The sequence below is a fragment of the Panthera tigris genome, chromosome X (assembly GCF_018350195.1).
Source record: "Panthera tigris isolate Pti1 chromosome X, P.tigris_Pti1_mat1.1, whole genome shotgun sequence".
Taxonomy (NCBI): Eukaryota; Metazoa; Chordata; class Mammalia; order Carnivora; family Felidae; genus Panthera; species Panthera tigris.
Window position 1 is genome coordinate 20,567,443 of NC_056677.1, and position 24,871 is coordinate 20,592,313.

Genomic DNA, 24,871 nt, shown 5'->3' on the forward strand with positions numbered 1-24,871 from the left:
AGGTAATTTCTACCTGGTATGGTTTGCTTCCTTGAACTGTTGAGTGCTATTATATATTTTGTTGCATATTGATTAAGAGTCTAAATCAGTAGTGTTTGAACTCAGTTCTTCAAGAAGCAAGTAGCTGCAGTTCCTGAGTTTTCGAAGAGTCTGTGTGAACTATCACACAACACAGGCAGGTTCTCTGTTTTTAAGGAATTAAATTGGAATTATTTGAACACAGCTTTTACTGATCACAAAAAAGTGTGGGACATAAAAATTTGCATTTGCTTTTGAGACTGTGAGGCATGAGCTGCAAATTAAAAGACATCATATGAACCTTGCATCAATTAGGATGAAATAAAGTTTATTCCAGCAATCTGCTTAGCTTTGTTAATGTCAAGGCTAATGAATGCTGCTGATGAATAAATTCCTGAAGAAGAAAGGACCCCAATCGGAGGTAAGCTCATGATGCCTTCAATTAGAGATGAGAAAAAGAAAGGGCAAAGAAATTCTATGCGTATGAAGATAAATCTTCTCATTTGCGTTTGTTACAATGTTATTGGCTGCCTTCTTTTTCTGACTAGGGTCATAATATTTATGGATTTGAACTGGAAGTGCTCCTGCAGAGAATTAACGTGTGCAAAGTTCCTCACTGGTCCAAGATAGGTCGACTGAAGCGATCTAACATGCCAAAGCTAGGGGTAATAATAATTTTCAAAATCTTACTTCTTGACTTGGCTTCTTTACATGGAATAGCTGCCTGGGAACACACTGGGCTTCTTTGACTAAGAATTGGTTGTCTTGTGATAGGACATTTGGCACTGAACATCTTTTCCTTTGAATGTAGCATTTTATTGGTAGAAGCCACTGGTAGTTTTTAAAATCAGCTATTAGAATCTAGAGACAGCACATACATGTTACCTCCACTCCGTCATTACCAAAGCTGTAGCCCTTCGAGCAGAGATCAGCGAGTGTTCTCATTCAGTACAGAGAGGGCAGGGAAGAGTGGGAGGGAGCTGATGTTGAACGTATGAGAAGGCTGTGGGCTAAGTGCCTTCTGCGTTAGTTGCCTGTCACAGCAACTCCAGTTTGACTGTACTTCTCACAGGGGTAACAGAACTTGTTCAAGATCATAGGGCTAGGGTGGGAAAGAACTGAGATTTTGAGCCAGGCCTGTCTTGACTCTTTTGAAGTCTATGTATTTTTCATTCTACGTACTTGTTTCGGTGGTTTTTGTATGAAGCCACCTTCGTTTCCCAAGCCTCATAGTGCTTAACGTCTTGTTTCACTTAAAGCTCGTAAGGAAAAATGGGCATGTTGCCTCATCAGAGAACTTAGGAATCTGTATGTTTTATAATGCTCTCCAGAGGATTCTGCTAACGCAGATTGGAGTTGGGGCCCGTGCTGTTGCTTCTGTTCCTATTCATATCTTTAAGGTGATAGAGAGTTATTAACCTTCACCCCAGCCCTTGATTTACTATTTCCTTACCCCTTCATGGTTTTCTTTGTATGGCATCTTCTCTGTGAGGTCTCCCACGGCTACCCTATTTAAGATGCAGCCCCCCTAAATTGCCATATTCCTCACGTGTTCTACTTTTTCTCTTTTCCATATGCTTATTACCTCCTAAAGCTGTATAGCTTCTTGATTTTGATGTTTATTTGTTGTCCTCTATTTCAGATGAGATTAGGAATCTTTCATTTTTTTTTTAAACGTTTATTTATTTTTGAGACAGAGAGAGACAGAGCATGAGTGGGGGAGGGGCAGAGAGAGAGGGAGACACAGAATCTGAAACAGGCTCCAGGCTCTGAGCTGTCAGCATAGAGCCCGACGCGGGGCTCGAACCCACGGACCGCGAGATCATGACCTGAGCTGAAGTCGGCCGCTTAACCGACTGAGCCACCCAGGCGTCCCGGGAATCTTTCATTTTTTTTAAATGTTTTTATTTATTTTTGAGAGACACAGCATGAGCGGGGTGGGCGCAGAGAGAGAGGGCGACAGAGGATCCAAAGTGGGCTCCGCACTGACAGCAGCGAGCCGGACGTCAACTGAGTGAGCCACCCAGGCGTCCTAGGAATCTTTTCTCTTTGGCTCAGTGCTATCTCCCTGGTGCCTAGAACAGTGTCAGCTCTATAGTGAACGTTCAGAAATACTTGAGTGACGGCTGACGGAGTGGGCAAATAGGAGATTGAGAGTTTCCTCATTGTAATTGTGGACTAGCTTCGAAGTCGGTTGGAATAGAATGTTCCCAGTGTCTGCTCATCCATGGCATTTGCTTTTTGTCCTTCCCCTGTAGGGCAGGAGTGGACTTGGTGAAAGAAATGCTACCTGTGGCCGAATGATCTGTGATGTGGAAATTTCGGCAAAGGAATTAATTCGTTGTAAAAGCTACCATTTGTCTGAACTTGTTCAACAGATTCTGAAATCTGAAAGGGTTGTGATCCCAGTGGAAAATGTACGAAATATGTACAGGTATGCTCCTGGATGCTTCGGAATTTGTCTGCCTTGAAATGAGCGATAGCAAGAGGCCAGCATCACCGTGAGGCTGGAGGGACAGGAGAGTGTGGTGTTCTGGAGGGGAACTGCCTCCGTGTCCGTACTAGCATCTCTGTGACTTTAATAATTTGAAATATTTTGCCTCTTGAATTATTCTCAGTTTATCAGTTTACCTCCATCTCCCTCACCCATCCTAATCTCATCTAGGTGTTTCCCAAGAGCGGTTTGGAAATTGATGTGATATTTAGGTTTCCACCCTTAATTCATTAATTCAGAAGTTAGTATAAATCTTTTAGAAATAGAAAAACTGAGACATCATGAAGTTACGTGGAGATGCTACTTGGTTATTTCTTTTTTCCATCTTTATTGAAGTAGAATTGACAAATAGAAATTGTATATATTTAATGTGTACAAATTAATGTTTTATAAATGTATACATTGGGAAATAATTACCATAGTCAAGCTGATTAACATAGCTGTCACCTCACATGGTTACTGTTTATTTCTTTTCTTTTTTGTGTGGTTACAACACTGTAGATGTACCCTGTCAGCAAATTTCTTTTTTTTTTTATATAAATATTTTTTTTCAATATATGAAATTTATTGTCAAATTGGTTTCCATACAACACCCAGTGCTCATCCCAAAAGGTGCCCTCCTCAATACCTGTCAGCAAATTTCAAGTACACAATGCGGTATGGTTAACTGTAGTCACATTGCTGTACATTAGACCTTCTGAACTCATTCATTTTGTACAACTGAACCTTTGTGCTTCTTTCCTAAATAAGATTTCTTCTACTCCTCTTGCCACTTCTCAGTGTTTTCTTCCCATGCCTCCCAAGTCCTTGGACTGCTTCTCTTTCGGACTACACTCCCTCTAGGTGAGCTCGTGGAGTCTCAGCACTTCACTAGTATGTGGGTGCTGATACCTCCTGCTTTGGAATCTTCACCTTCAGCCTCTCCCTTGAATTCCGGACTCCTGTATACACCTGCATGTTCTCCCTGATGTCTAATATGAACCTCCACCCTAACTTGTTCAGAAGCTCAACTCCTGATATTTTCCCCTAGGCTCCTCTTGGAGTTTTTCCCTAAGAGTGACACCTCTTAATTTTCCAGTACTGCTGGAAACCTCCAAAGTTCTCTTCAGCCCAAAACCTTTGAGGCTTCCATGGGTCCTCTTTCTGATAGATATCCCATGTTTGAGCCATCACAAAATCCTGTCAGCTCTGTCTTCAAAATAGATCTAGATCTGACCCCTTCTTTTCCCCTCCATTGAACCTATCCTGGTCCAAGCTACCCTCCCCTTTCCCTGAATTAATGAGTCTTATGTCAGCTGCTTCTTTGGTGTCTTTGATTTTGCCCTTGACCCTTTGCTGTCTGTTTTCAACCCAGGAACCAGGGGTATCTTGCTAAAGTTAAGTCAGATACTGCACTCTGCTCAAAATCTTCCGGTGACTTTCTCTTTCATTTAGAGTAAAAACCAAAGTTCTTACTGTGACTTACAAGGTCCTATACAGTGTGTGTCTCTGCCTTTTACTCTGTCCTTCTGACCTTTTGAATGTGCCGTTCTCCTCAGACATCCGTCCGCAAGGATTGCCCCCTTACCTCTTCAAACAGTTCTTTAGTCCAAGTCACCTCTTTCCTGGTCCCCTAACTAAATAAAATTACATTCTCTGCTCCTGACACTTAATATTTCCTTTGCTTCTTAATCTTTTCTCCTTAACACTGAACATTATATAACAAACCTTTTATATGTATTTTAACTTATACTCTGTCTCCCCCCTTGAAGACCTAAGCCCCACGAGGATGGGTATTTTTGTCTTCTGGTTACAGCCAGAATCTATTTGCCTGGCACGTAGTCGGCGTGTAATACCTACTTACTAGATGGATTGAATATATCGATTTGGGTAGTTTCCAGGTTGTTGTTAATGCATAACTTTACTTTGTATTTATGGGATTTTTTTGTGTGTGTTTTGGAGAAGGGCATTGGGATCAGTGACATGAATGAATTCGTAGTTTCATACTAACCTTATTTTAAATTGTCTCCAAAGCCAAGGTGCCATTGCTCTGAAGTTAATCATACCAAATTTTTTTGTAATATTTTATGAAGTCCTGATTATAGTCATTGTTTCCTTTAATTACTTGATTCTGTTTCATTCTTACTTTTCTGTACAGTGAATCTTCTCATCTGTTGTACCTGTTGGAACACACCTGGAAAGATGCCAGGTTCATTTTGCAGATCATGTGTGAGCTAAATGTTCTTCCATTAGCATTGCAGATCACTAACATCGCCGGGAACATTATGGTAAATTTAACTTAGAAAGGGGGAAAAAGCATTTCCTGTTGGATTCAGTGTTTGCTTGGGGTAGTTGTTATATGATAATGAGCCTAAATGCATGCTTATAAAATGAGTAACTTGTACTCTGAAAGCTGGGCTTCTTTTGTAAAATGAACTGGCTGTGAGAAGGGGAGGAAAACCAGGTGCAGACTATGTTGAAATTTGGGTGAACATAAGGATCATCTCTAACATCTGGATGTGTCTGATTTGCGGAACGGTCTATTTGGCAGTAAAGAAATAGCCCAAGTTGCCAGTATTTTAAGCTTTCTTTGTCTCTTTTTAACTATAGTGCTTAAAGAAAACGTTAGGATTAATTCTGTACCTTCTTATTTTTAAAGCAGCTCTTATTAGGAAGAATGATTGTGGAAGAGGTGCCATGATTAAATTTACCACCTCAAAGTTGGTTTTGTTTGTTAGTTGTTAGGGTTTTGAGCTCAAATTTAAAACATTCTCTTTCATAGTCTAGGACCCTGATGGGCGGACGATCCGAACGTAATGAGTTCTTGTTGCTTCATGCATTTTATGAAAACAACTATATTGTGCCTGACAAGCAGATTTTCAGAAAGCCTCAGCAAAAACTGGTGGGTCCACAATTGCATAGGGTTTTGCTTTTTTTTTTTTTTAAAGTCCTCTCCCCTTTTATTACTTAGGTGGCTTTTATCACGGTGATAACTTGTGCTTCCAAAATAATGAATTCTCTGTATACTCTCGAAACCATGTCAGATTTGTTCCTTTGTGTTTCGGTGGTGATTTCCTTCTTTACTTTTTTTCTGTGTAGATAAAAATTTTATGTGAAATATGAACTACTTTGAGGATAGCATTAAGCCTCTTTGATGGATGACCATACAAGGAAGGTATTGCGCCACCCTAGCTGTATCCAAAGTTAGATACCAGTTAAACCTTTTATTTCCTTAAATGCACGAGCCTTTATTTTTGGTTGCTTTGTTGCAGCTTTATGTGCTAGCAGGATCAGGTCACCACAGTCAGTTTTCTGAAGTGGCCTCCTTGACATTGAAACTAAAACTTAGCTACTGTTTTGTTAGCACTGATAGCAATTTGACTCAAAAGGGGAATTTAATGTTAAGATGGTTCACCTTCCTGGATTTGCTTTGTGCACATCAAAATTGGTATAAAGAATATTAACTTACAGGAGTTTGACTTCTGTTGAGGTATTGAATATTGATTGGTTATTAATAAGCTACCTGGAATGAATTTTCAGTCTACAGACACACTCATTTTAAGGTGTCCCAATTAGAATAATGACTATATCTGTATGAAATAGTTTATATTTCTGCATCATGATTGTTAGAGTGATGAGTTTAAGCGGACTCTTCTACTACCTTAGATTTTACGGAATATGAAGTGTTGTATTTTTAGTATCCATTGATTTAAAAATAAAAGGTTCTATGAATTCAGAAACATTTTCAAGTAAAATTTGCATATTTATTAACTCAGGGCTACAATGTTTTGGCAACTCCCACGCTTGGCCTTTGTTTGGGTTTGTGAGCATGTTACAGTAACTGTTGTTCCACAGAGGTGGGACCACTAGCTAAAAGTGAAGGTTGTTTGTTAGAACTGTGTACTGCGGTTGGAGAAGGGGGAATCATAAAACTTCTTAATTAGTTAATTAGTTGCTGGCTGCTGAAGTTGTCATTCCATTTGACATTAGGGAGATGAAGATGAAGACATCGATGGAGATGCCAATAAATACAAGAAAGGACGTAAGAAAGCAGCTTATGCCGGAGGCTTGGTACTGGACCCTAAAGCTGGTAAGGCTGTGCGGCAGGTTGCTTTGCCCCTGGTGTTAAGGAATTTTTAATGCAGACCTGGGCTTGAGAAGCTAGAAGACCTGAATTGTATTTTCTAGGTTAGCAAATAGGTCTTGTAATGACCTTATTTTGTTTTAGGTTCTTTTGAAAATCTCGTTTGCCGGTCACCTGACCTGAATTAACATGAATATTTTTTATTTGTTGCGTTCCAAGAAAGCTTTGTGTATGGACACTGAAGTTTAAGTTTTGTGTAATGTTTGCATATCATGAGATAGTCTGTTTTAAAAAATTTTTTTGACCGTTTAAGGATGTAAACACTATTGTTGACTCATGAGTGGTACACAAAGAAGGCGTAGGCTCAGTTGGGTCTGCACAGAGTTTGCTAGCCCCTAGTCCAGTATAGAGCCCTTTGCCTTCTGGTGGGAGCACCTGTGGTTTCTCCCATCTGCTCTGGAGGGCTGGCTCTGCCTCTGCCTGAGCTGCCAGGACCCATTAGGCTGGACGGCAGAGTTAAAGGGAGTACGGACAGTAACCACCACATTGAACTTTAACAGCAGAGTAACTAGTTCTTATTGTCATTAATGGCAAAGAAGATGTTTGGTGGTATGCAGAGCTAGACGGGGTCTTTTTTTTTTTTAACCCTCAACTATTTTTAAGTGTACAGTTAAGTAGTGTTAAGTGTATTTACATCGTTGTATGGGAATAATGTGAATTTTATCAAGTAACTTGAACTCTGAGTAGGAGACATTTTTGACAAAAGTGATTTTATTATTGGGGCACCTGGGTGGCTGTGTCAGTTAAGCTTCCAAGTGTTGACCTCGGCTTGGGTCGTGATCTCACGGTTTGTGGGTTCTAGCCCCGCGTCGGGCCCTGTGTTGTTAGGCTACTTGGGATTCTCTCTCATTCCCTCTCTGCCCTTCCCCTGCTTGTGCGTGCTTGTTCTCTCTCTCTCCCTCTCTCTCTCCCTCTCTCTCTCAAATAAGCTTTTTTAAAAAAAGTGATTTTTATTAGTTGTATTGAAAAAGATCTGTAGTCCTTTGGTGTTAGATAGATCTAGGCTTAAATTCTATCTGTGTGATCTTGGGCTCCCTCTTGAACCTCTGTCAACCTTGTTTTCCTCTTCTGTAAAATAGAGGTCGGAGAAATATAGGCCCTTGACATTAATACAACACTGTATGTTAACTACACCAGAATTTTTTAAATGTTTGTTTATTTTTGAGAGAGAGAACGCAAGCGGGGAAGGGCAGAGAGAGAGGGACCGAAGATCTGAAGTGGGCTCTGCGCTGTCAGCAGCGTTGAATGTGGGGCTGAAACTCACAAACTGTGAGGTCATGACCTGGGCTGAAGTCTGCTGCTCAACTGACTGAGCCACCCAGGTGCTCCCAGAATTTTATTTTTGACTACATTAGAATTAAATTTTTTTTAATGTTTATTTTTGGAGAAAGAGCCAGAGTGTGAGTGGGGGAGGGGCAGAGAGAGAGAGGAGACAGAATGTGAAGCAGGCTCCAGGGTCTGAGCTGTCCGCATGGAGCCCGTTTTGCGGCCTGAACCCACAAACTACGAGATCGTGACCTGAGCTGAAGTCAGACCCTTAACTGACTGAGCCACCCAGGCACCCCTTCACTACACTAGAATTCAAAAAAAAATCTCCCACACAGGGATTTAAGGAATAAAATGATTATTTATTTTTTGCATATAATTTATTGTCAAGTTAGCTAACATACAGTGTATACAGTGTGCTCTTGGCTTCAGGAGTAGATTCCTCTGATTCATCACTTACATACAACACCCAGTGCTCTTCCCAGTAAGTGCCCTCCTCGCTGTACGTCACCCATAAAATGATTGTTTGGCATAGTGCTTGACAGAGTATGCTATCAATATGTTTGCTGTTGGTTTTATTTTTTTAATACTGGACATTTATTTTGATTCAGTTTCTTCTTAAGGTGAAGATAACTCTTTGTAAATGTCCTAGAGAAATATAGTAGCTTTCTGTTCACCCTTTGCAAGTGAAAAGGGTGGATCGTTCCACTGCTGACATTTATATTCGTCTCTTGTCTGATTTTAACACCATTTGTGTACAGGTGAGTGGGCTTCCCATTTTATTCTTATGACGGTAAAATATGTATATATACACACACATACCAGTGAGTAGTTATATCTATATATATATGTGTGTGTGTGTGTGTGTGTATGTGTATATATATATATATATGTGTGTGTGTATACACATATTACATATGTGTATTACATATATATATGTGTATACACACACATATATATATACATGGATCACTAAATATTTTGGGGGCAGAGGTGGTAGGGTAGGTGGGAGGGAATGCTTACTTGAAGGAGAATTTTACAACATTTTTTTGAAATGGATATGACGCCTATCTAAAGTAACTGATATGAGAAGGTGTTTGCCCATCATAATGGTGTACTTTGGGGCTGCTGTGGAAAGGTTCATTGTAGCTGGTTTCAAGGTAAGACAGGATCTCTTTTTTCCTCTTTGGTGACCTGAGTTTTCACTCTAATACAAGTTGTTTTTATGGAGTGATAGTTGAGTACTTTTTTCTATTGGTGTAACTCACAGCTTTCAATGTTATATTGTATTTAATATACATACTACATTCTGTAGTTCTTCTAATGTTATGTTTTGACACATCTGCTTTTTTGTAACCCCCCCTTCCCCCACCTCCTTTTTTCTTAAAGGCTTTTTGTAACATGACTTTTTTATTGCAGGTTTATATGATAAGTTTATTTTGCTCCTGGACTTCAACAGTTTGTATCCTTCCATCATTCAGGAATTCAATATTTGTTTTACAACAGTGCAAAGAGTTGCTTCAGAGGCACATAAAGCTACAGAGGTTGGTATTCAATTTGGGGGCTCTTTAAATTGAGATTAAAAACACTGTTTAAAGAAGGAAGAGAACCAAAGGGGTTAGCATTCTAGTTTTTCCTCTTAAGGATACAATTTGTCTTTTCTTAGTGGTCAAAACGGGGAAGGTTGAGTAGATGGAAATTTTCACTTGTTCTGTATCATTTTTATTTAACAACTTTATTGAGATGTAATCCATATACCATGCATTTCATCCATTTCAAGTGTACAATTTAATGGCTTTTAGTGTAGTCACTGAGTTTGCAACCTTTGCCACAGTCAATTTTAGGGCATTTTCATTACTCCCCAAAGAACCCCCCTACCTTTTAGCTGTACCCTCCCTCACTCCCTCCTTTCCTTCCAGACCTTGACAACTAGTAATCTTTCTGCCTCCGTAGGTTTATGTACTTTGGACATTTCACATAGATGGAATCATATGTGACCTTTTATGTCGGGCTTATTTCACTTAGCATACTGTTGTCAAGATTCATCTGCACTATAGCATGTATTAGTACTTCATTCCTGTTTATTGCTGAATACTATTCCATTGTATGGATCTGTATCACATTTTTATGATATATATGATATGTAGGATATATTTGATATATATGACATATCTGTGATATATGGTGTATATATATATTTATATATATATGTATATGGTGTGTGTATATATATACACACATATATATAAATCACACATATTTTAGAATCATCTTGTCAGTTTATGCAACAATGCCTGCTCTGCTTTTGATAGGGATTTACTGGATCTTTAGATTGATTTGGGAAGTATTGCCATCTTAGTATTAAGCCTTCCAATCCATGAAAATTGGGTCTTCCCATTTAATTAGGTCTTTAATTCCTTTCAGTGATGTTTTCTAGTTTTCACTGTACAACTCTTCTTTTATTAAATTTATTCCTAAATATTTCATTCTTGATGCTATTGTAAGTGAAATTGTTTATTTTATTTTTGGATTGTGCATTGCTAGTGTATTGAAATATAACTGATTTTTGTGTATTGATCTTGTATCCTGCAACTTTGCTGACGTCATTTATTGGCTCTAATAGTTTTGTGGATTCGTTAGGGTTGTCTACATATTGTATGTTATCTGCAAAAGTAGTGTTAATTCTTTCTTTATAATCTGGCTGCCTTATATTCCTTCTTGTTTTTTTGTTTAATGGTTCTGGCTAGAACCTCCAGTACAATACCGAATAGAATTGGCAAGAGCAGACACCTTTTTCTTGTTCCTGGTCTTAGGGGGAAAGTATCCAGCCTTTATTTCACCATTAAGAATGATGTTAACTGGGGGTTTTCCATAGATGGCGTTTATCAGGTTGAGGAAATTCCCTTCTGTTCCTAGTTTGTTGCATGTTTTTATCGTGAATGGGTATTGGATTTTGTCAACTACTTTTTCTTTATTGAGATGATCATGTGCTTTTTGTCCTTTATTCTCTTTATGTTTTGTTTTCCTTTTTTAGATGTTTATGCATTTTCAAGAGAAAGAGTGTGTGTGTGTGTGTGTGTGCGCGCGCGGGGGAAGGGCAGGGAGAGGGGGACAGAGGATCCCAAGCGGGCTCTGTGCTGACAGGATTGAGCCTAGTGCAGGGCTGAACTCCGGAACAGCCAGATCATGATCTGAGCTGAAGTTGGATGCTCAGCTGACTGAGCCACTCAGGCGCCCCTGTCCTTTATTCTTTTAATATGGCATATGACATTGATTTTCGTGTGTTGGTCTGTGTTCCTGGGATAAATTCCACTTGGTCTTGGTGTATAATCCTTTTTATATATTTCTGCTTTCAGTTTGCTAGTATTTTGTTGAAAAGTTTTTTGTTTGTATTCATAAGGGCTTTTGGTATATATTTGTCTTTTCTTGTTTTTGTCTTGGTATGGTATTAGGATAATAATAGCTTCATAGAATGAGTTGGGAGGTGTTTCCTCCTCTTCTGTTTTTTTTTTTTTGGAGAATTGGTGAAGGATTCATGTTAATTCTGCTTTAAATATTTGGTAGAGTTGTCACCAGTTAAATTATCTAGTCTTAAGATTTCTTTCTTTCTCTCTCTTTTTTTTGATTTCTAATTCAGTCTTCGTTTTATGTCTATTCGGACTTTTTATTTCTCCTTGAGTTCATTTTGGTCTTTCTAGGAATTTGTCTATTTCATGTAGGTTTATCTAATTTGTTGTCATAAAAGTGTTCATGGTATTCCCTTCTAATCGTTGTTTCTTTAAGGTCGTTAGTAATATCCCTCTTTTATTCCTGATTTTAGTAATTTGAGTCATTTTTTTTGTCAATATAGCTAAAAGTATGTCCGTTTTGCTGATCTTTACAAAGAAAGAACTTTGGTTTTGGTAATTTTCTCTATCTCCTGTATTTCCATTATAATCTTTCTTCCTTTTTTGTGCTTTTGTTGGTTTAGTTTGCCCTTATTTTTCTAATTTCTTAAGGTGGAAGGTTAGGTTATGGATTTGAAATCTTTTCTGCTAATATAGATACTTAGAGCTGTGAATTTTCCGGCAAGTACTGCGTTAGTTTCATCCCATTAGTTTTGGTATATCATTCATGCCTTTGTTGTTAGGCCCCTTCACCATCAATTGACCATTGATCTGACTTCTGCTGTCACCATCACTTAGTTTTGCTTCTTCTGGAACTTCATGTAAGTGGAGCGGTACATTATGTACTCTTTGGTATCTGGCTTTTTTGCTCAACATAATGTTTTTGAGGTTCATGCATGTTGTTGCATTATCAGTAGTTCTTTCCTTTGTGTTACTGAGGAGTATTCCACACTTTATTTATCTAGTTTCCTGAAATAAGCATTTGGGTTTTCAGTGTGTAGCTATTATTAATAAGCCTGCTATGAACATTCACATCTTTTTCTGGACATGTGCTTTTGTTTTGGGGGGTAGATACCTAGGGAGGGAATTGGCTGGTTTGTATGGGAAGTGTGTGTTTAACCTGAAAAGAAACTGCTGAATTATTTTCCTAAGTAGTTATACCGTGTTACACATTCCCACTAGCCATGAATGTGAGTTGTTCCACATCATCTCCAACACTTGGTATTTTTATTCTTTTAAATTTTGGCCATGTAAGCCTTTCTTAATGATTCCTTTCACTACACAGTGAATCTTTTTGAAAGAATCTTTTTGAATTATTTCACATTGATTTTAATCTAGTGATTAGTCAACAGTTTTACGTAGGGCTTAATAACTTAATGTGTGGTTCTTCATATGTAAAGCTTATATAACTGACTCTCAGTAGGGAATTTGATTAGATGTGGTTCTCTAACAGTAAAAGATGTAAAGTAATAAAGTAAAATGTTATCTCTATATATTGTTTTTCTCTGATTCTTTGTACCTGTGGCAGAAGATGTGTATTTACTCTCCCACTCCAGATTTCACATGTCTTTTAGTTCCAACCACATGCTTTAGAGCTGTTTTTTAGCCCCAGTTCTGTCTTCTCAGAAGAGAGAATCTTAAAGGCTTGCTTAAGTGGGTGAGCATGCCTGGTACCATATGCTGTGACCACAGGAGTGAGTTCACAGAGTACAAACATGGCTGCTAAGGATGGGCCTTTCTGTGGGACTAGAGGATAATCTTACAGAGAAGGAATTTGGGTAGACATCTCCAAAGGGTGGTGACTGCACTTGACTAATAATGTTCGTTGGGCTCTGTCCTGCTATAGTATGTGAGCCTTGTGATAATTGTTGTGATCCGGCCTCCTTCATTCCCCTCCACTGTTTTGTTTATTTGAGCTTTCCAGTTAGGGTTTCAGGTATATAATGGAATCATTTCAGAGTTGGAAGGGACCTTAAAGGTCATCTAAGAAATACTCTACACATAGCAGTTTATAGGTTCTTTATCATTGTTTTGTGCAGTATTTGATCCTCAAAATAGCTAGTGCCACACAGCTAGTGTTGGTTGAGCTGGGCCAGATCCTTTCAGTTAACTTTTTATTTGACCTCTCTAGTTGCTGTAAATAAATGGGAATGTGTACCAAGATCTCTTTAATAGGTTTGCTATCATCGTCTGCTGTTTTCAAAAACAATAGGTCCCTGTTTATTATAAGATTGTTCATTTGAAAATATTGATCTTTATAAAATCAGATACCTAGTAAAGGCTGGGTTATCAAATGGCATTGACTTGCCATACTTGAAGCCAAGAGGTTTATTTTTAATTGTGAACCTTTGAAAGGGCAAGTGTGCCTGGCTTTTCTTTTCAGCCTGTTAATAGAATTAATGGAGGCTTCAGAAAAATGGTCTAATGCTTTTCCTGCTTTTTGCTGCTGTAAATTTTCATATAAGAAAACTGCTGGTTACTATTCTAAAATGTTGCTATTCTTTTACCAATTGCAGAGCAATTTACAGATAAAAGGTCCTACATAAATGCTAAGGAACATGTATATATTAATTTTTAGAAATTTCACGGCCTATTTAAATATGTGCTCCAAATTCCTGAAGGAAATTTGCTGATTTAGTATTTGGGGTTCTAGTTTTTAGTGGAAAATATTCATAGTAATTGCCACGATTCTCTGTAGTTGTAAAAGTGTTAATGGCATTTTGTTTGGGAGTACGTATGACTTAAAACAGGAGTTGTGCTGCAGTTTTTTTTTTTTTTTTCAGTAAATCCTAGAGGTCTCAGTGTTTCTTTTCAAAACAATTTCCCCAAACATGTTGCTCCCTAATCTTTTTGAAGAGAGGAGAGGAATATATATAGAAATTGATCCCTTTAAATGATATCTGCGTTTGTCAATAATGAGAGAGGGGAGATACTGGGAACGAGGCTGTTAGAAGTGGGAGAAGAGGGCGGTGTGGACTTGTTCTCAGCTTTTTCTTTGCCACCCATATGCTGTTGACCTATAGTTAGGCAAGAAAGTAGCTTTTCAAGATGCGATCATTGCATAAAGTGCCCACAAAATATTATTTTTGAAAATTGTTTTATGAAAGCTTGATTTGTCTGAAATTTCTGTTGTATGTTCATCAGGATGGAGAACAAGAACAGATCCCTGAGCTGCCAGACCCAAACTTAGAAATGGGCATTTTGCCCAGAGAGATCCGGAAGCTGGTGGAGAGGAGAAAGCAAGTCAAACAACTAATGAAACAGCAAGATTTAAATCCAGACCTGGTTCTTCAGGTATATCTTTTCATTGAGAGACATCTGAGTGACAGTCTCCACTTTTAGAATTTGATTATCTAGTAGTGTTTTACAGATGATGCTGCGGGCAATTCATGGGCTTATTTTAAGTTTGTGGGCAGGAAACACATTCACAAACACTAGAATGCCTCAGAATGGAAGACACCTCTATCTGCAAAGCCCTATCTGGACCAAACCCTTCTCACTTCTGGGAGCTTTGGAGTCTGTGTTTGCTTGCTTCCAGAAGGTCAGGGAATCATGCTTCTGGGAGGATGGGCTGAGTGTGTTAAGAGTTCTTTTTTTTCCTGGACATGGAGGGTTACTCCTTGTCATTGGTGGTCTAGAAAGAGATCTAATGTAATTATTAAGCATCTGCAAATATTGTTGTTTGTCTTTTGTCCTTGTGTGCCTACAGTATGACATTCGACAGAAGGCTTTGAAGCTCACAGCAAATAGTATGTATGGCTGCCTGGGATTTTCCTACAGCAGATTTTACGCCAAACCACTGGCTGCTTTGGTGACCTACAAAGGAAGGGAGGTAAATGGTGTCACATTCATAGCTCTAAAGATGAGAGTGTTTTTAACTATACGTGTTACAGCATGGGAGAGCCAAGTTTGTTACCTAGTTACACAGCTTCAAATGCCCCTTTCTTGGGACAGATTCAAGACAGATAGATTTGTAAGTATGGATCCGTTCATTCATCCATTGACAGAGTATTTATTGAGCGTCTACTCTGTACCAGACATTGTGAAGGGGGTAGAGTGTTGAGCAAGACGTAAAAGGTTCCCCTGCATCATGCAGGTCACATTCTATCTAGAGCAGAGGTATAGAGTGGCATGCAGTGGGGCCTTGGGATGGGGAGAGGGTAGTTTGGGAAAATAGACTTGTAAATACATGAATAAACAAACGTAAAAAATAAGCGGATATGGTAGAACTAAAGTTGTGCTGGTAATTAAAACAGGGTGATGGGCTAGTTTGATGTTAAGATGGCTGGTTTAAATTGGTCAGGGAAGGGGCGCCTGGGTGGCTCAGTCGGTTAAGCGGCCGACTTCGGCTTAGGGCATGATCTCGCGGTCCGTGAGTTCGAGCCCCGCGTCGGGCTCTGTGCTGACAGCTCAGAGCCTGGAGCCCGTTTCAGATTCTGTGTCTCCCTCTCTCTGACCCTCCCCCGTTCACGCTGTCTCTCTCTGTCTCAAAAATAAACGTTAAAAAAAAAATTAAAAAAAAAATAAATTGGTCAGGGAAGGCTTCTTTAGGAGGTAACAGGAATGAGAGCAAAGTGACATCAGGAAGCAAGTTTGCCTGTGTATTAGGTTGGAGTACAGGGGAAAGGAAGAGATGAAGGAGAATGCCTCCATGTCAGCCCTATAGCTGGTTAGCTTATGGAGCCATTTACTAGGATGGAGAAATCTGCACGAGGGAAACAAACCCCAAGAAAGTCTTAACAGTAGAGAACAGGGAGGGTGGGAGATGGGCTAGATGGGTGATGGGCATTAAGGAGGACACTTGTTGTGATGAGCCCTGGATGTTGTAGGTAAGTGATGAATCACTGAATTCTTTTTTTTTAATGTTTATTTCTGAGACAGAGAGAGACAGAGCATGAGTGGGGTAGGGCAGAGAGAGAGAGGGAGACACAGAATCAGAAGCAGGCTCCAGGCCCTGAGCTGTCAGCACAGAGCCCGACGCGGGGCCTGAACCCACAAGCCGTGGGTTCATGACCTAAGCTGAAGTCAGTCGCCCAACTGACTGAGCCACCCAGGTGCCCCTGATGAATCACTGAATTCTACTCTGCAAACCAATATTGCACTGTATGTTAACTAACTAAAATTTAAATAAGTATGTATATACGTACATATATACGTATGTACGTATAAAAGAGAAATCTGGGAGAGAGGGATTAAGAGTACTCTTTTGGCTTTGAGATTTGTAATAGATCTCTAGGCATGTTAAGTAGGCAGTTGGATATAGAAGTCCACAATTCCAGGAATAGATGAGGAGTGGAGTTAGGGATTGAGAGTTATTGGCTTTAGAAAGATGAGCCAGATATGAAACAGATTTGAGATACTGTCACTTTGTGACAATATAAGCTTCACTTGCTTTAGCCCTACCTGTGTGGGCTTTTCTTAATTTGTAAAGGAATAGTTATGTTAAATATTAAATTCCCTTTCACTCCCGTAAGCTATTTATTCCTGCCAGTGGATTTGAGACTACTCAATCTTAAGGAGGTAGTTCGTGGTTATGAGTGGAATGCTCAGGGATGGCAAAACTATGGCCCATGGGCTAAATTCAGCCTGCCATCTATTTTTGTAAGTAAAGTTTTATTGGAACACAGCCACAGTTATTTGTTTATGTTTTGTTTGTGGCTGTTTTTTGCATTACAGTAGCAGAATTGAGTAGTCACGGTGGAGACTTGCATGGTCTGCAAAGCTTAAAATATTTGCCATCTGGCCCTTTTCAGAAAACAGATTTCCTGATCCCTGCTTTAGAGTCTAGACCAGCACTGTCCGGTAAATCTTGAGATGATGAAAATTTTCTCCATCTGCAGTTTATAATACAATAGGCCACTAGCCCATGTGGCTAGTGAGCATTTGATATCAGGCTAGCGTCGACTTGCTGAGGAGCTGGATTTTGAGTTTTATTTAATTATAATTAAAATAAATTTAATTATCCACATGTGAGTAGTGGCTCCTGTATTAGCGGAGATCTTGCTGGCATGAAACAAATAGGATGTTCAGAGGTGCTCCGGTGTTGACACCCATATCTCATAGACTTGGCTCAGGGCACAGTGAGGAAGGGCAAAACATGTATTAAACACCAGCAATATATGAGAAGCTTCCAGATGAATTATTTCTCTAAAACCCCACAAGAATCCATTGGTATGGCTAATAACATTCCCATTTTGCAGATGAGGAAGCTAAGACTCAGAGGCGAAGCGTAACAAGTGATTCTTTTGAATTGGGATCCATATTTTCCTGATTATAAGGCTTTTATATTATAATTTTTATAATTTATTATAAATTTATAATAATAAATTTATTATAAATTTATAAATTATATTATAATTTTAGTATTATCTACCCCATCTCGTGGTGTCTTTCATGACTGTGCTTCTGTTTATATTCTCTTACTCCTCAAAGGACATCTTTTTTGCTACTCATCTCAAGACACAGGCCCTTTTTACATGGGAAGATACAGGCATTTCAGGAGCTAGTTGAAGTGAGGGAAGGATGTTTTCAGTTTCTTAGGCTAAGTTTACTTTAATATTATTTAAATTTTATTTCTGTGTATATATCCAGTGGCTTCTGATAGAATACCATCTTATTTTTGTATTAGGAAATGCACTCACTTTGCCCCAACTGGGTGATAATACATGGGTTGACTATTGAGATTGGATCAAGGTTACTCTTAAGTTTCTCACGAGAGGCAATAGTTGACAATTTACTCCCTTGGAGAGTGCCTCTTGCTGTTGGGAAATCCCTGTTGTTACATTTTCTGCATTGGCTCAGAAATCCACAAGCTTAAAAGGGCACTGTTGATAATGATAAGCCCCAAATTTGTCCAGTGATCTCCCCCACTCCCCTAATCCATTGTACTTTAAGGGCAATATTTTTGTTTAGCTTGATCTTTAATAGGGTATTTAAACTCATTTTTAATTTTGCTGTTGTATAAAATATAGCAGTAACAAATCTTTATAAACTATTAAAAAAAACCTCTGCTCTCTCCACTAAGAAACAAAACGTTTCAGACACATCTAGAAATAATTGTATGTGATTTAAATTCTTGGTTTCTACTTTCCCCTTGTCTCTTTCCCCTTTGCTCCTTCCCACAAATAAAAAAATATAACAACTACGGAAAGTCGGCCTTGAAAGTAATGGGAGGTTAATGAGAAATAATAATTACACGGTTGCTCCCTGGAAATCTTATTCTAGAAGAAGATTCAAAGCCACCTACAGAAATTATTTACTGAAATAAAACTGATTGTTAAAGTATTGGTGATAATTATTAGCACTGGTGGATGGAAATATTCTCTGTGGTAATCATTCTTGGGTTTACTAGCATTTTGCATATATACTATTAGGCCTTTGTGATTTCAAATGTTTCTTGATTTTTTTTAATGTTTTATTTATTTTTGAGACAGAGAAAGAGCATGAATGGGGGAGGGTCAGAGAGAGAGGGAGACAAAGAATCGGAAGCAGGCTCCAGGCTCTGAGCTGTCAGCACAGAGCCCGACGCGGGGCTCGAACTCACGGACTGTGAGATCATGACCTGAGCCAAAGTCGGACACTTAACCGACTGAGCCACCCAGGTGCCCCAAACGTTTCTTGATTATTAAAGAGGTAGGAGAGGTAAAGTGTACAATGAGAGTCAGTTGGCTGAAATTTTGGAATACCTTTATGACTTATCACACTTGTCTTTTTTGTAAGGAGATGGAGTGGACAAAACAGTACAATAACTTCAAGACCTTAGAAGTTGTTTGCTTCTCAAGTCCTTGTAGGATAAATTAGATTAAGGTTCAAGTGGAAATGAATAAGGAAACCTGGTAGCATGTCATCTAAAAGATTAGGAAATTTTACATTTGAATATGGATTAATATACAGTCTGGGGAGACTGTAAGCCCCTCTCCCTTCTTGTTTTTAGGTCTATTTTGTGTGTGCTTAGTTTTGTTGGAATCATGCAGGTTTGGCTCTGGTGACCTAATAATTTCTGTAATCAAATGTGTTATGGCTGCTAGAGTACTCAGGGTAATTACTAATTGTACTTTTTTAAACAAGTTTATAATAAAAATGCTAATAGTTATGTCAAATGGACATCAATATTGTCTTTTCCCAGGTGTGATCTTTCACACTTAAACTCTTCTATGATTTTTAATTGCTCAGTGGTAGAGGAATTAGTTAATGGTTAAAAAAATTGTATGAGGGACCTCATAGCGTGCAAGTTATTTGAAAATAATGAAGTCAGTGTTTTCAGAGAAGTAATGTGGAAACTTAGTTTATAGCACTCAAAAGTGAATCAGTATAAATATCACCTACATTTGTATTTGTTCTCAATGTATGTGTAGAGAGACATAAAAGAAAGATACTGGGCAAGTTGATAGCACTGAGTGGACATAGATTTTAAACCAGCCAAGACAACGGTTGTCTCGCCAAGACAACGGTTGTCAAGAGACTGGTGTGGTAATTGAAGTGACTGTTCACTAGATGGCGATAGACACCCTGAGATCATTAATCAATTAAGAGTTTTTATTCTGTGAACAATAGTGAAGGCCATTTAGTGACACAAATCTGTCCACATTTCAACTTTGATTAATTTTGAAACTGTTAAAGGCTAACAATGGACCAAAGGATTGTAAGAGTCTAACCTATTTTAAAATAATGATGTCTAACCTATTTTAAAATAATGATGTTTTTTGAATTCCAAGTTTTTATTGATAAGAACAATCATCGAATGTATCATAGCAAGCAAATTCTTCTATCACATAGCTAAATTCATACATCTGGCCATGAGGCTACACTACATGTCTCAGTCACAGTATCCGGCTAATCCAAAGAGAGTTGAAATGATTTTGATACATAATTTTGCTTCTTTGGGTTTTTGGGTTTTTTTTTTAAAAGGGATTTTAAACTTACTCTATACTTAGAAGCACATTCATTGTGTAATCCTTAGTGTACTGGTAATATTTGTCTTTATGGAATAATTAGTACTTGCTGATGTTGGTATTGTTTTATTTCTGCACTCTGTTATTTCTGTGCTCTTGATAAAACGATTTGTGGTCTGGATTTCTGGTTGCATTTTAAAGTGAACATATGCTCTCATGTTTGGGCATAGATCCTGTGTGTTTTCACTTTCTCACCCGGTAGGCTGACATGAGTCCTTGCCACCCGGTTGTAGTTGCCTAGCTTTCACTGGCGTTTGGACCTGAAATTTGTGCATTTAGAACATGTATCCAGGTCATTGCACGACAACACGCTCTGGGCAAGCCTTCCTGAGAGTCTTTTGGTGATGTGGTAGCGCCTGTCAGCAGCCCTTTGGAATGGCCTTTGGGCCTTCGGGCCTTCAGGCTGTCGCCTCTATTGGTGTCCATGGAGAAGGAGAACGAATGGAGAATCTCATAATTAAGTGCTAAGGGAGACTCATCTTTATCTAGAAAGAAGCAAAAATTTCACTTTTCCGATCTTTTTTCTTAAAGAGTGTAGTTTTCTAAAAAATTGAAAGCAGTAAAATATTATAGAGACATTTGAAGACTGGCTCTTTCCCACCCTCTCTCATTCTTTTCTCTTCTTCAGAGGTAACTGCTTTCTTAAGGGTTTTTATCCTTTTTGCCCATGGTTTTTTGCTTTTACAACCAGCGTTTATACCAGTGGTGCATTAAAAGTTTTCACCATTTATGTGTCATGCTATACATCATTGTTTTGCAGCTTACCCCCCAAAGCACGTAGAGGGAAAAAAGTGGGGGAAAACCCCTAGTCTATTTTCCACTTTTTAAGTATATCCATATTGATGCATTTTTAGACTTGATTTATTCTTGTTACCTCTTGTATAATATTTCAGTAAATAAATATAGCCCAGTGTATTTTTTGTTCTCCCACTGTCCGTGTTTTCAGGTTTCCAAGTTGTCCCTTTAGTTTTTTTTCCTTTATAAACGGTGCTGTGGTACAGTGCCCCATAGGCATGAGTGTCTCTACTGTATTACCAAGAGTGAAATCTGCACAGCCACAAGCACTATGTGACCTGTGACCTTTGATTAAATGATAACCGTCATTTAATTTATCACAGCAAGCTAATTCTTTCACATAGCTAAATTCATATCTGTGTCCGGAGGATCATAAAACCTGACCCACTCAGTCACAGTATCTGAGGTTAATTTAAAGAAAACTGGAAATGATTTTGAAATACAGTTTTGTCTCTTTGAATTTGTTGTTTCTTTTTCTATCGAGGGATTTTCAACTCACTACACACTTAAAATCTTTAGTGTTTCACATCCTTGTCAGAACTTGTTATTTTCTAAATTTTTAATTTTTGCCAGATGAGTGTGAAATGGCATCTCATTGTGATTTTAATTTGCATTTCCCCGAGTATTAAAGTTGAGCGTCTTTCCATTTGTTTTAACTCTTCACTTTTCTCCTCCGAACTGCCCATGTGTGTATATGCCCTCTTTCTTTGGGTCGTAGGTCTCATGCTGTTTCTTGTTAGGAATTCAAAGGCTAGTCCTTGTTTGGTCATATGTGTTGCAAATATCTTTTCAACTGTGGCTTGTCCTTTACCTTTATTCGTGGTCTTTGAATGTGTACAAGTTTGTATTTTTATTTTAATGCCAAATAATCTGATTCATTCCCCCCTGTATACTATGTTTATTTTTCCCTAAGAAATCTTTTTCCTCCTGCAATGACATAGACATTCTCCCTTAATTTCTTTTCTTACTTAGATCTTATATCCTTCTGGAAATTATTTTTAGGGATGCTGTAAGTTAGGGATCTAATTGTATTTGTTTGCTTCCTTATGGAGTTGTTTCTGTTCCTCTATTCCAGGGATCAACAAACCATGACCCATGGGCTGACTTTGATCCATTGCCTGTTTTTTGTAAATAAAACTTTATTGGGCCTCCATTTGTGTTAGGCTACAGCAGCAGAGGTGATAGCACAGAAACTAAATGACCCGCAGGGCTTAAAATACGTACTTTCTGGTCCTTTACAGGAAAAACCTTGTGATTTCTGGTCTCACGGAGAGTCACGAATAATAGGAAAGTCACTCTCCTATGTAACACCCTCCGTCATAGTAGGTGAAGAGAGAGGCAGTTGTACTGTAAAGGAGGTTATACTAAAGGAAGGAAGGAAGGAAGGAAAATGATCTTTTGTACACATGAAAATTTAGAGTTTGAAGTTCTCCTTTGCTTAGATGGTCATATGAGAACTTCAGTCAACCAAAGGAGAACTCAGGGTAGGTCTGTGAGTCCTCTGAGATTGTGTGCAACATTTTGTGTGTCTGTGCACATGTGTACGTTTTGGGGGGGGGCAAGAGTACATCACATTGAAGAGTTCTCAGAGTGGAACTTGATGCCCAAAGGACGAAGAACTGTTGGTTCTCAGAATTTCCTTTCTGCCTTCTCCTTCTGTAGGTTAAAGGGAAACTTTTGCCTTAAAAATGTATGCTTTTGTCACCTAAGACATGGCAGTGTGAAGAATTGTCTTGCCAGACCAGACCCATGGCAACTGTGTGGGTGGTAGGAGGGGAGAGTTCTACTTCTGTCTCCACAATTTTAATAGCCACCGTTTAATAATACTACTTTTAACTTCAGCTGACCTCCTGACATTTTGATTTTTTTTTTTAATAGAAGAGAATTTCTTTGAGGGCTGAGGTGAAGGTCTAATGTGTTTTGGCAGAGTATATTTGATGTTAAAAGGAAGCAATATCCTTTTTCATTGATCACAGATTCCTTATCACTTTTGAAGTTGTTTACATAATAAGATTCTAAGTCAGAAACTTTTTATTCCCTTTTTATTGTATTTCAGAGGTGCTTGGGTTCTACATCCTTAGCAGTTCTTCAAAACTGATAACACTATTCAGCATTATTAATTCACGCCTACTAATTCAGAATCTGTGGCGATTCACATGACATGAATTGAAATTCTTCATAGTACAAGTTAATAGTTATTTTGGAGCCTAGGTTCTTTTCATATTCCTTTAAATTCTGTAGAAACACCTCTTTCTAGTAAAGTAAGTGGCATCTTAACTGCAGATCATTTATAATGATGAACTTTTACGAGTTAACATCAACACTTGCTTGTTCATTTCTCTATATCCTTTCTGAAAATCGATGACAGTAGTGATGGTAAATGGAAGAATAAGAAGCACTACGGGGTGCTTGCATGGCTCAGTTGGTTAAGTTGTCTGACTCTCGATTTCACGTCAGGTCGTCATCTCGGGGTCATGAGATTGAGCCCTGTGTCAGTCTCCGTGCTAAGCGTGGAGCCTGCTTGAGATTCTCTCTCTCCCCCTCCCTCTGCCCCCTCCCCGGCTCACATGCTCTCTCTGTTTAAAGAAATAAAAAAACAATAGGAAGCGCTAATTTGGAAGTACCCATGGAAGACTGGTCTAAATTATTGATAACTTAGGGATTCGGTAATTTGAGAGAAATGCAGTGACAGAAGATTTGAAGTATATGGAATGATTCATGCTTTATTAACACGGTGTTGTATTTATACAGATAAATAAGTGGGTTACATTTAGGCCTGGTTTGAATTTATATACCTGAAAACACTGTCATAATATTTCTTTCAAAATAGCCAAAACTTGAGATTTTTTTAAAATTCCTTTTTTTAACATTTATTTATTTTTGAGAGTGAGAGCGAGCACAAGTGGAGGAGGAGCAGAGAGAGCAAGACAGTGGATCAGAAGTAGGCTCTGCGCTGTGCACACAGAGCTGGATGTGGGGCCAGTCTCACAAGCCGTGAGATCGTGACCTGAGCCGAAATCAGGAGTTGGCCGCTTCATCAACTGAGCCACCCAAGGCTCCCCTAGACTTTTTTTTTTAATCTGAATATAGTTGACACACAATGTTACATTCGTTTCTGGTGTACAACCTAGTGATTCAACAAGTTAATGTGTTAGGCTCTGCTCACCACAGTTGGAGCTAGTCGCCATCTGTCACCATACAGTAAGTCACGGGAATAACAGGTACAGCATAGGGAATACAGTCAATGGTATTGTAATAGTGTTGTATGATGATCGATGGTAGCAAAACCTTAGAATTTTTTTTTTTTGCAAGACTTTAGACTTTTAAAAATAAGTTGAGACTGTCCATATCCTTCTTTCTGTTGGAAACTAGCACCTCGGAGAGGTCTGGACACCCACTTGTATGTGCTCTTATGGTTTTGAACATTCATAATTATGTGTATCTTTAGGAGGACACAAAGTGGTTGGTGTTAGAGGTAGCTGGGCAGAGGGAGCTGAATGATGTCAAGACCTGCCTGTGAAATGGGCTGGGATATGTGAGTGTGAGAGGAGAAAGCTTCAACAAGGAGATAGCAATGGACTTTCTTCTTTATCCCATTTATATTTCCTGAGGTTTTGGGATGGTTGCCTCATCTTTGTCCTTTTTAATGTTTTTATTTTATTATTTTATTTTATTATTTTGTTTTGTTTTATTTTATTTTATTTTATTTTGATTTTGATAGATAGATGGGGGGGGGGGGAGAGCAAGAGGGATAGAGGATCCAAAGTGGGCTCTGTGCAGCCAGCAGAGAGCCCGATATGGGGCTCAAACTCAGGAACCGTGAGGTCATGACCTGAGC

At 38.7% G+C, this 24,871-nt stretch overlaps 1 protein-coding gene and 1 non-coding gene across 3 annotated transcripts in view; both read left to right on the forward strand.

Annotated features, from left to right (window-relative positions):
- POLA1 (DNA polymerase alpha 1, catalytic subunit) overlaps positions 1-24,871 on the forward strand; it is a 300,131-nt gene that overhangs the window by 43,948 nt on the left and 231,312 nt on the right. The window contains exons 19-26 of one of the 2 annotated variants that reach the window (XM_007087856.3): positions 567-683; positions 2,277-2,452; positions 4,650-4,779; positions 5,274-5,393; positions 6,482-6,581; positions 9,321-9,445; positions 14,432-14,581; positions 14,997-15,119. In XM_007087856.3, coding sequence (XP_007087918.2) covers positions 567-683; positions 2,277-2,452; positions 4,650-4,779; positions 5,274-5,393; positions 6,482-6,581; positions 9,321-9,445; positions 14,432-14,581; positions 14,997-15,119 — 1,041 coding nt within the window. The remainder of the gene's footprint in view (positions 1-566; positions 684-2,276; positions 2,453-4,649; positions 4,780-5,273; positions 5,394-6,481; positions 6,582-9,320; positions 9,446-14,431; positions 14,582-14,996; positions 15,120-24,871) is intronic. The other variant, XM_042974042.1, reaches the window with a different exon arrangement.
- Positions 8,492-8,621, forward strand: LOC122235615. The gene has a single exon (XR_006213656.1).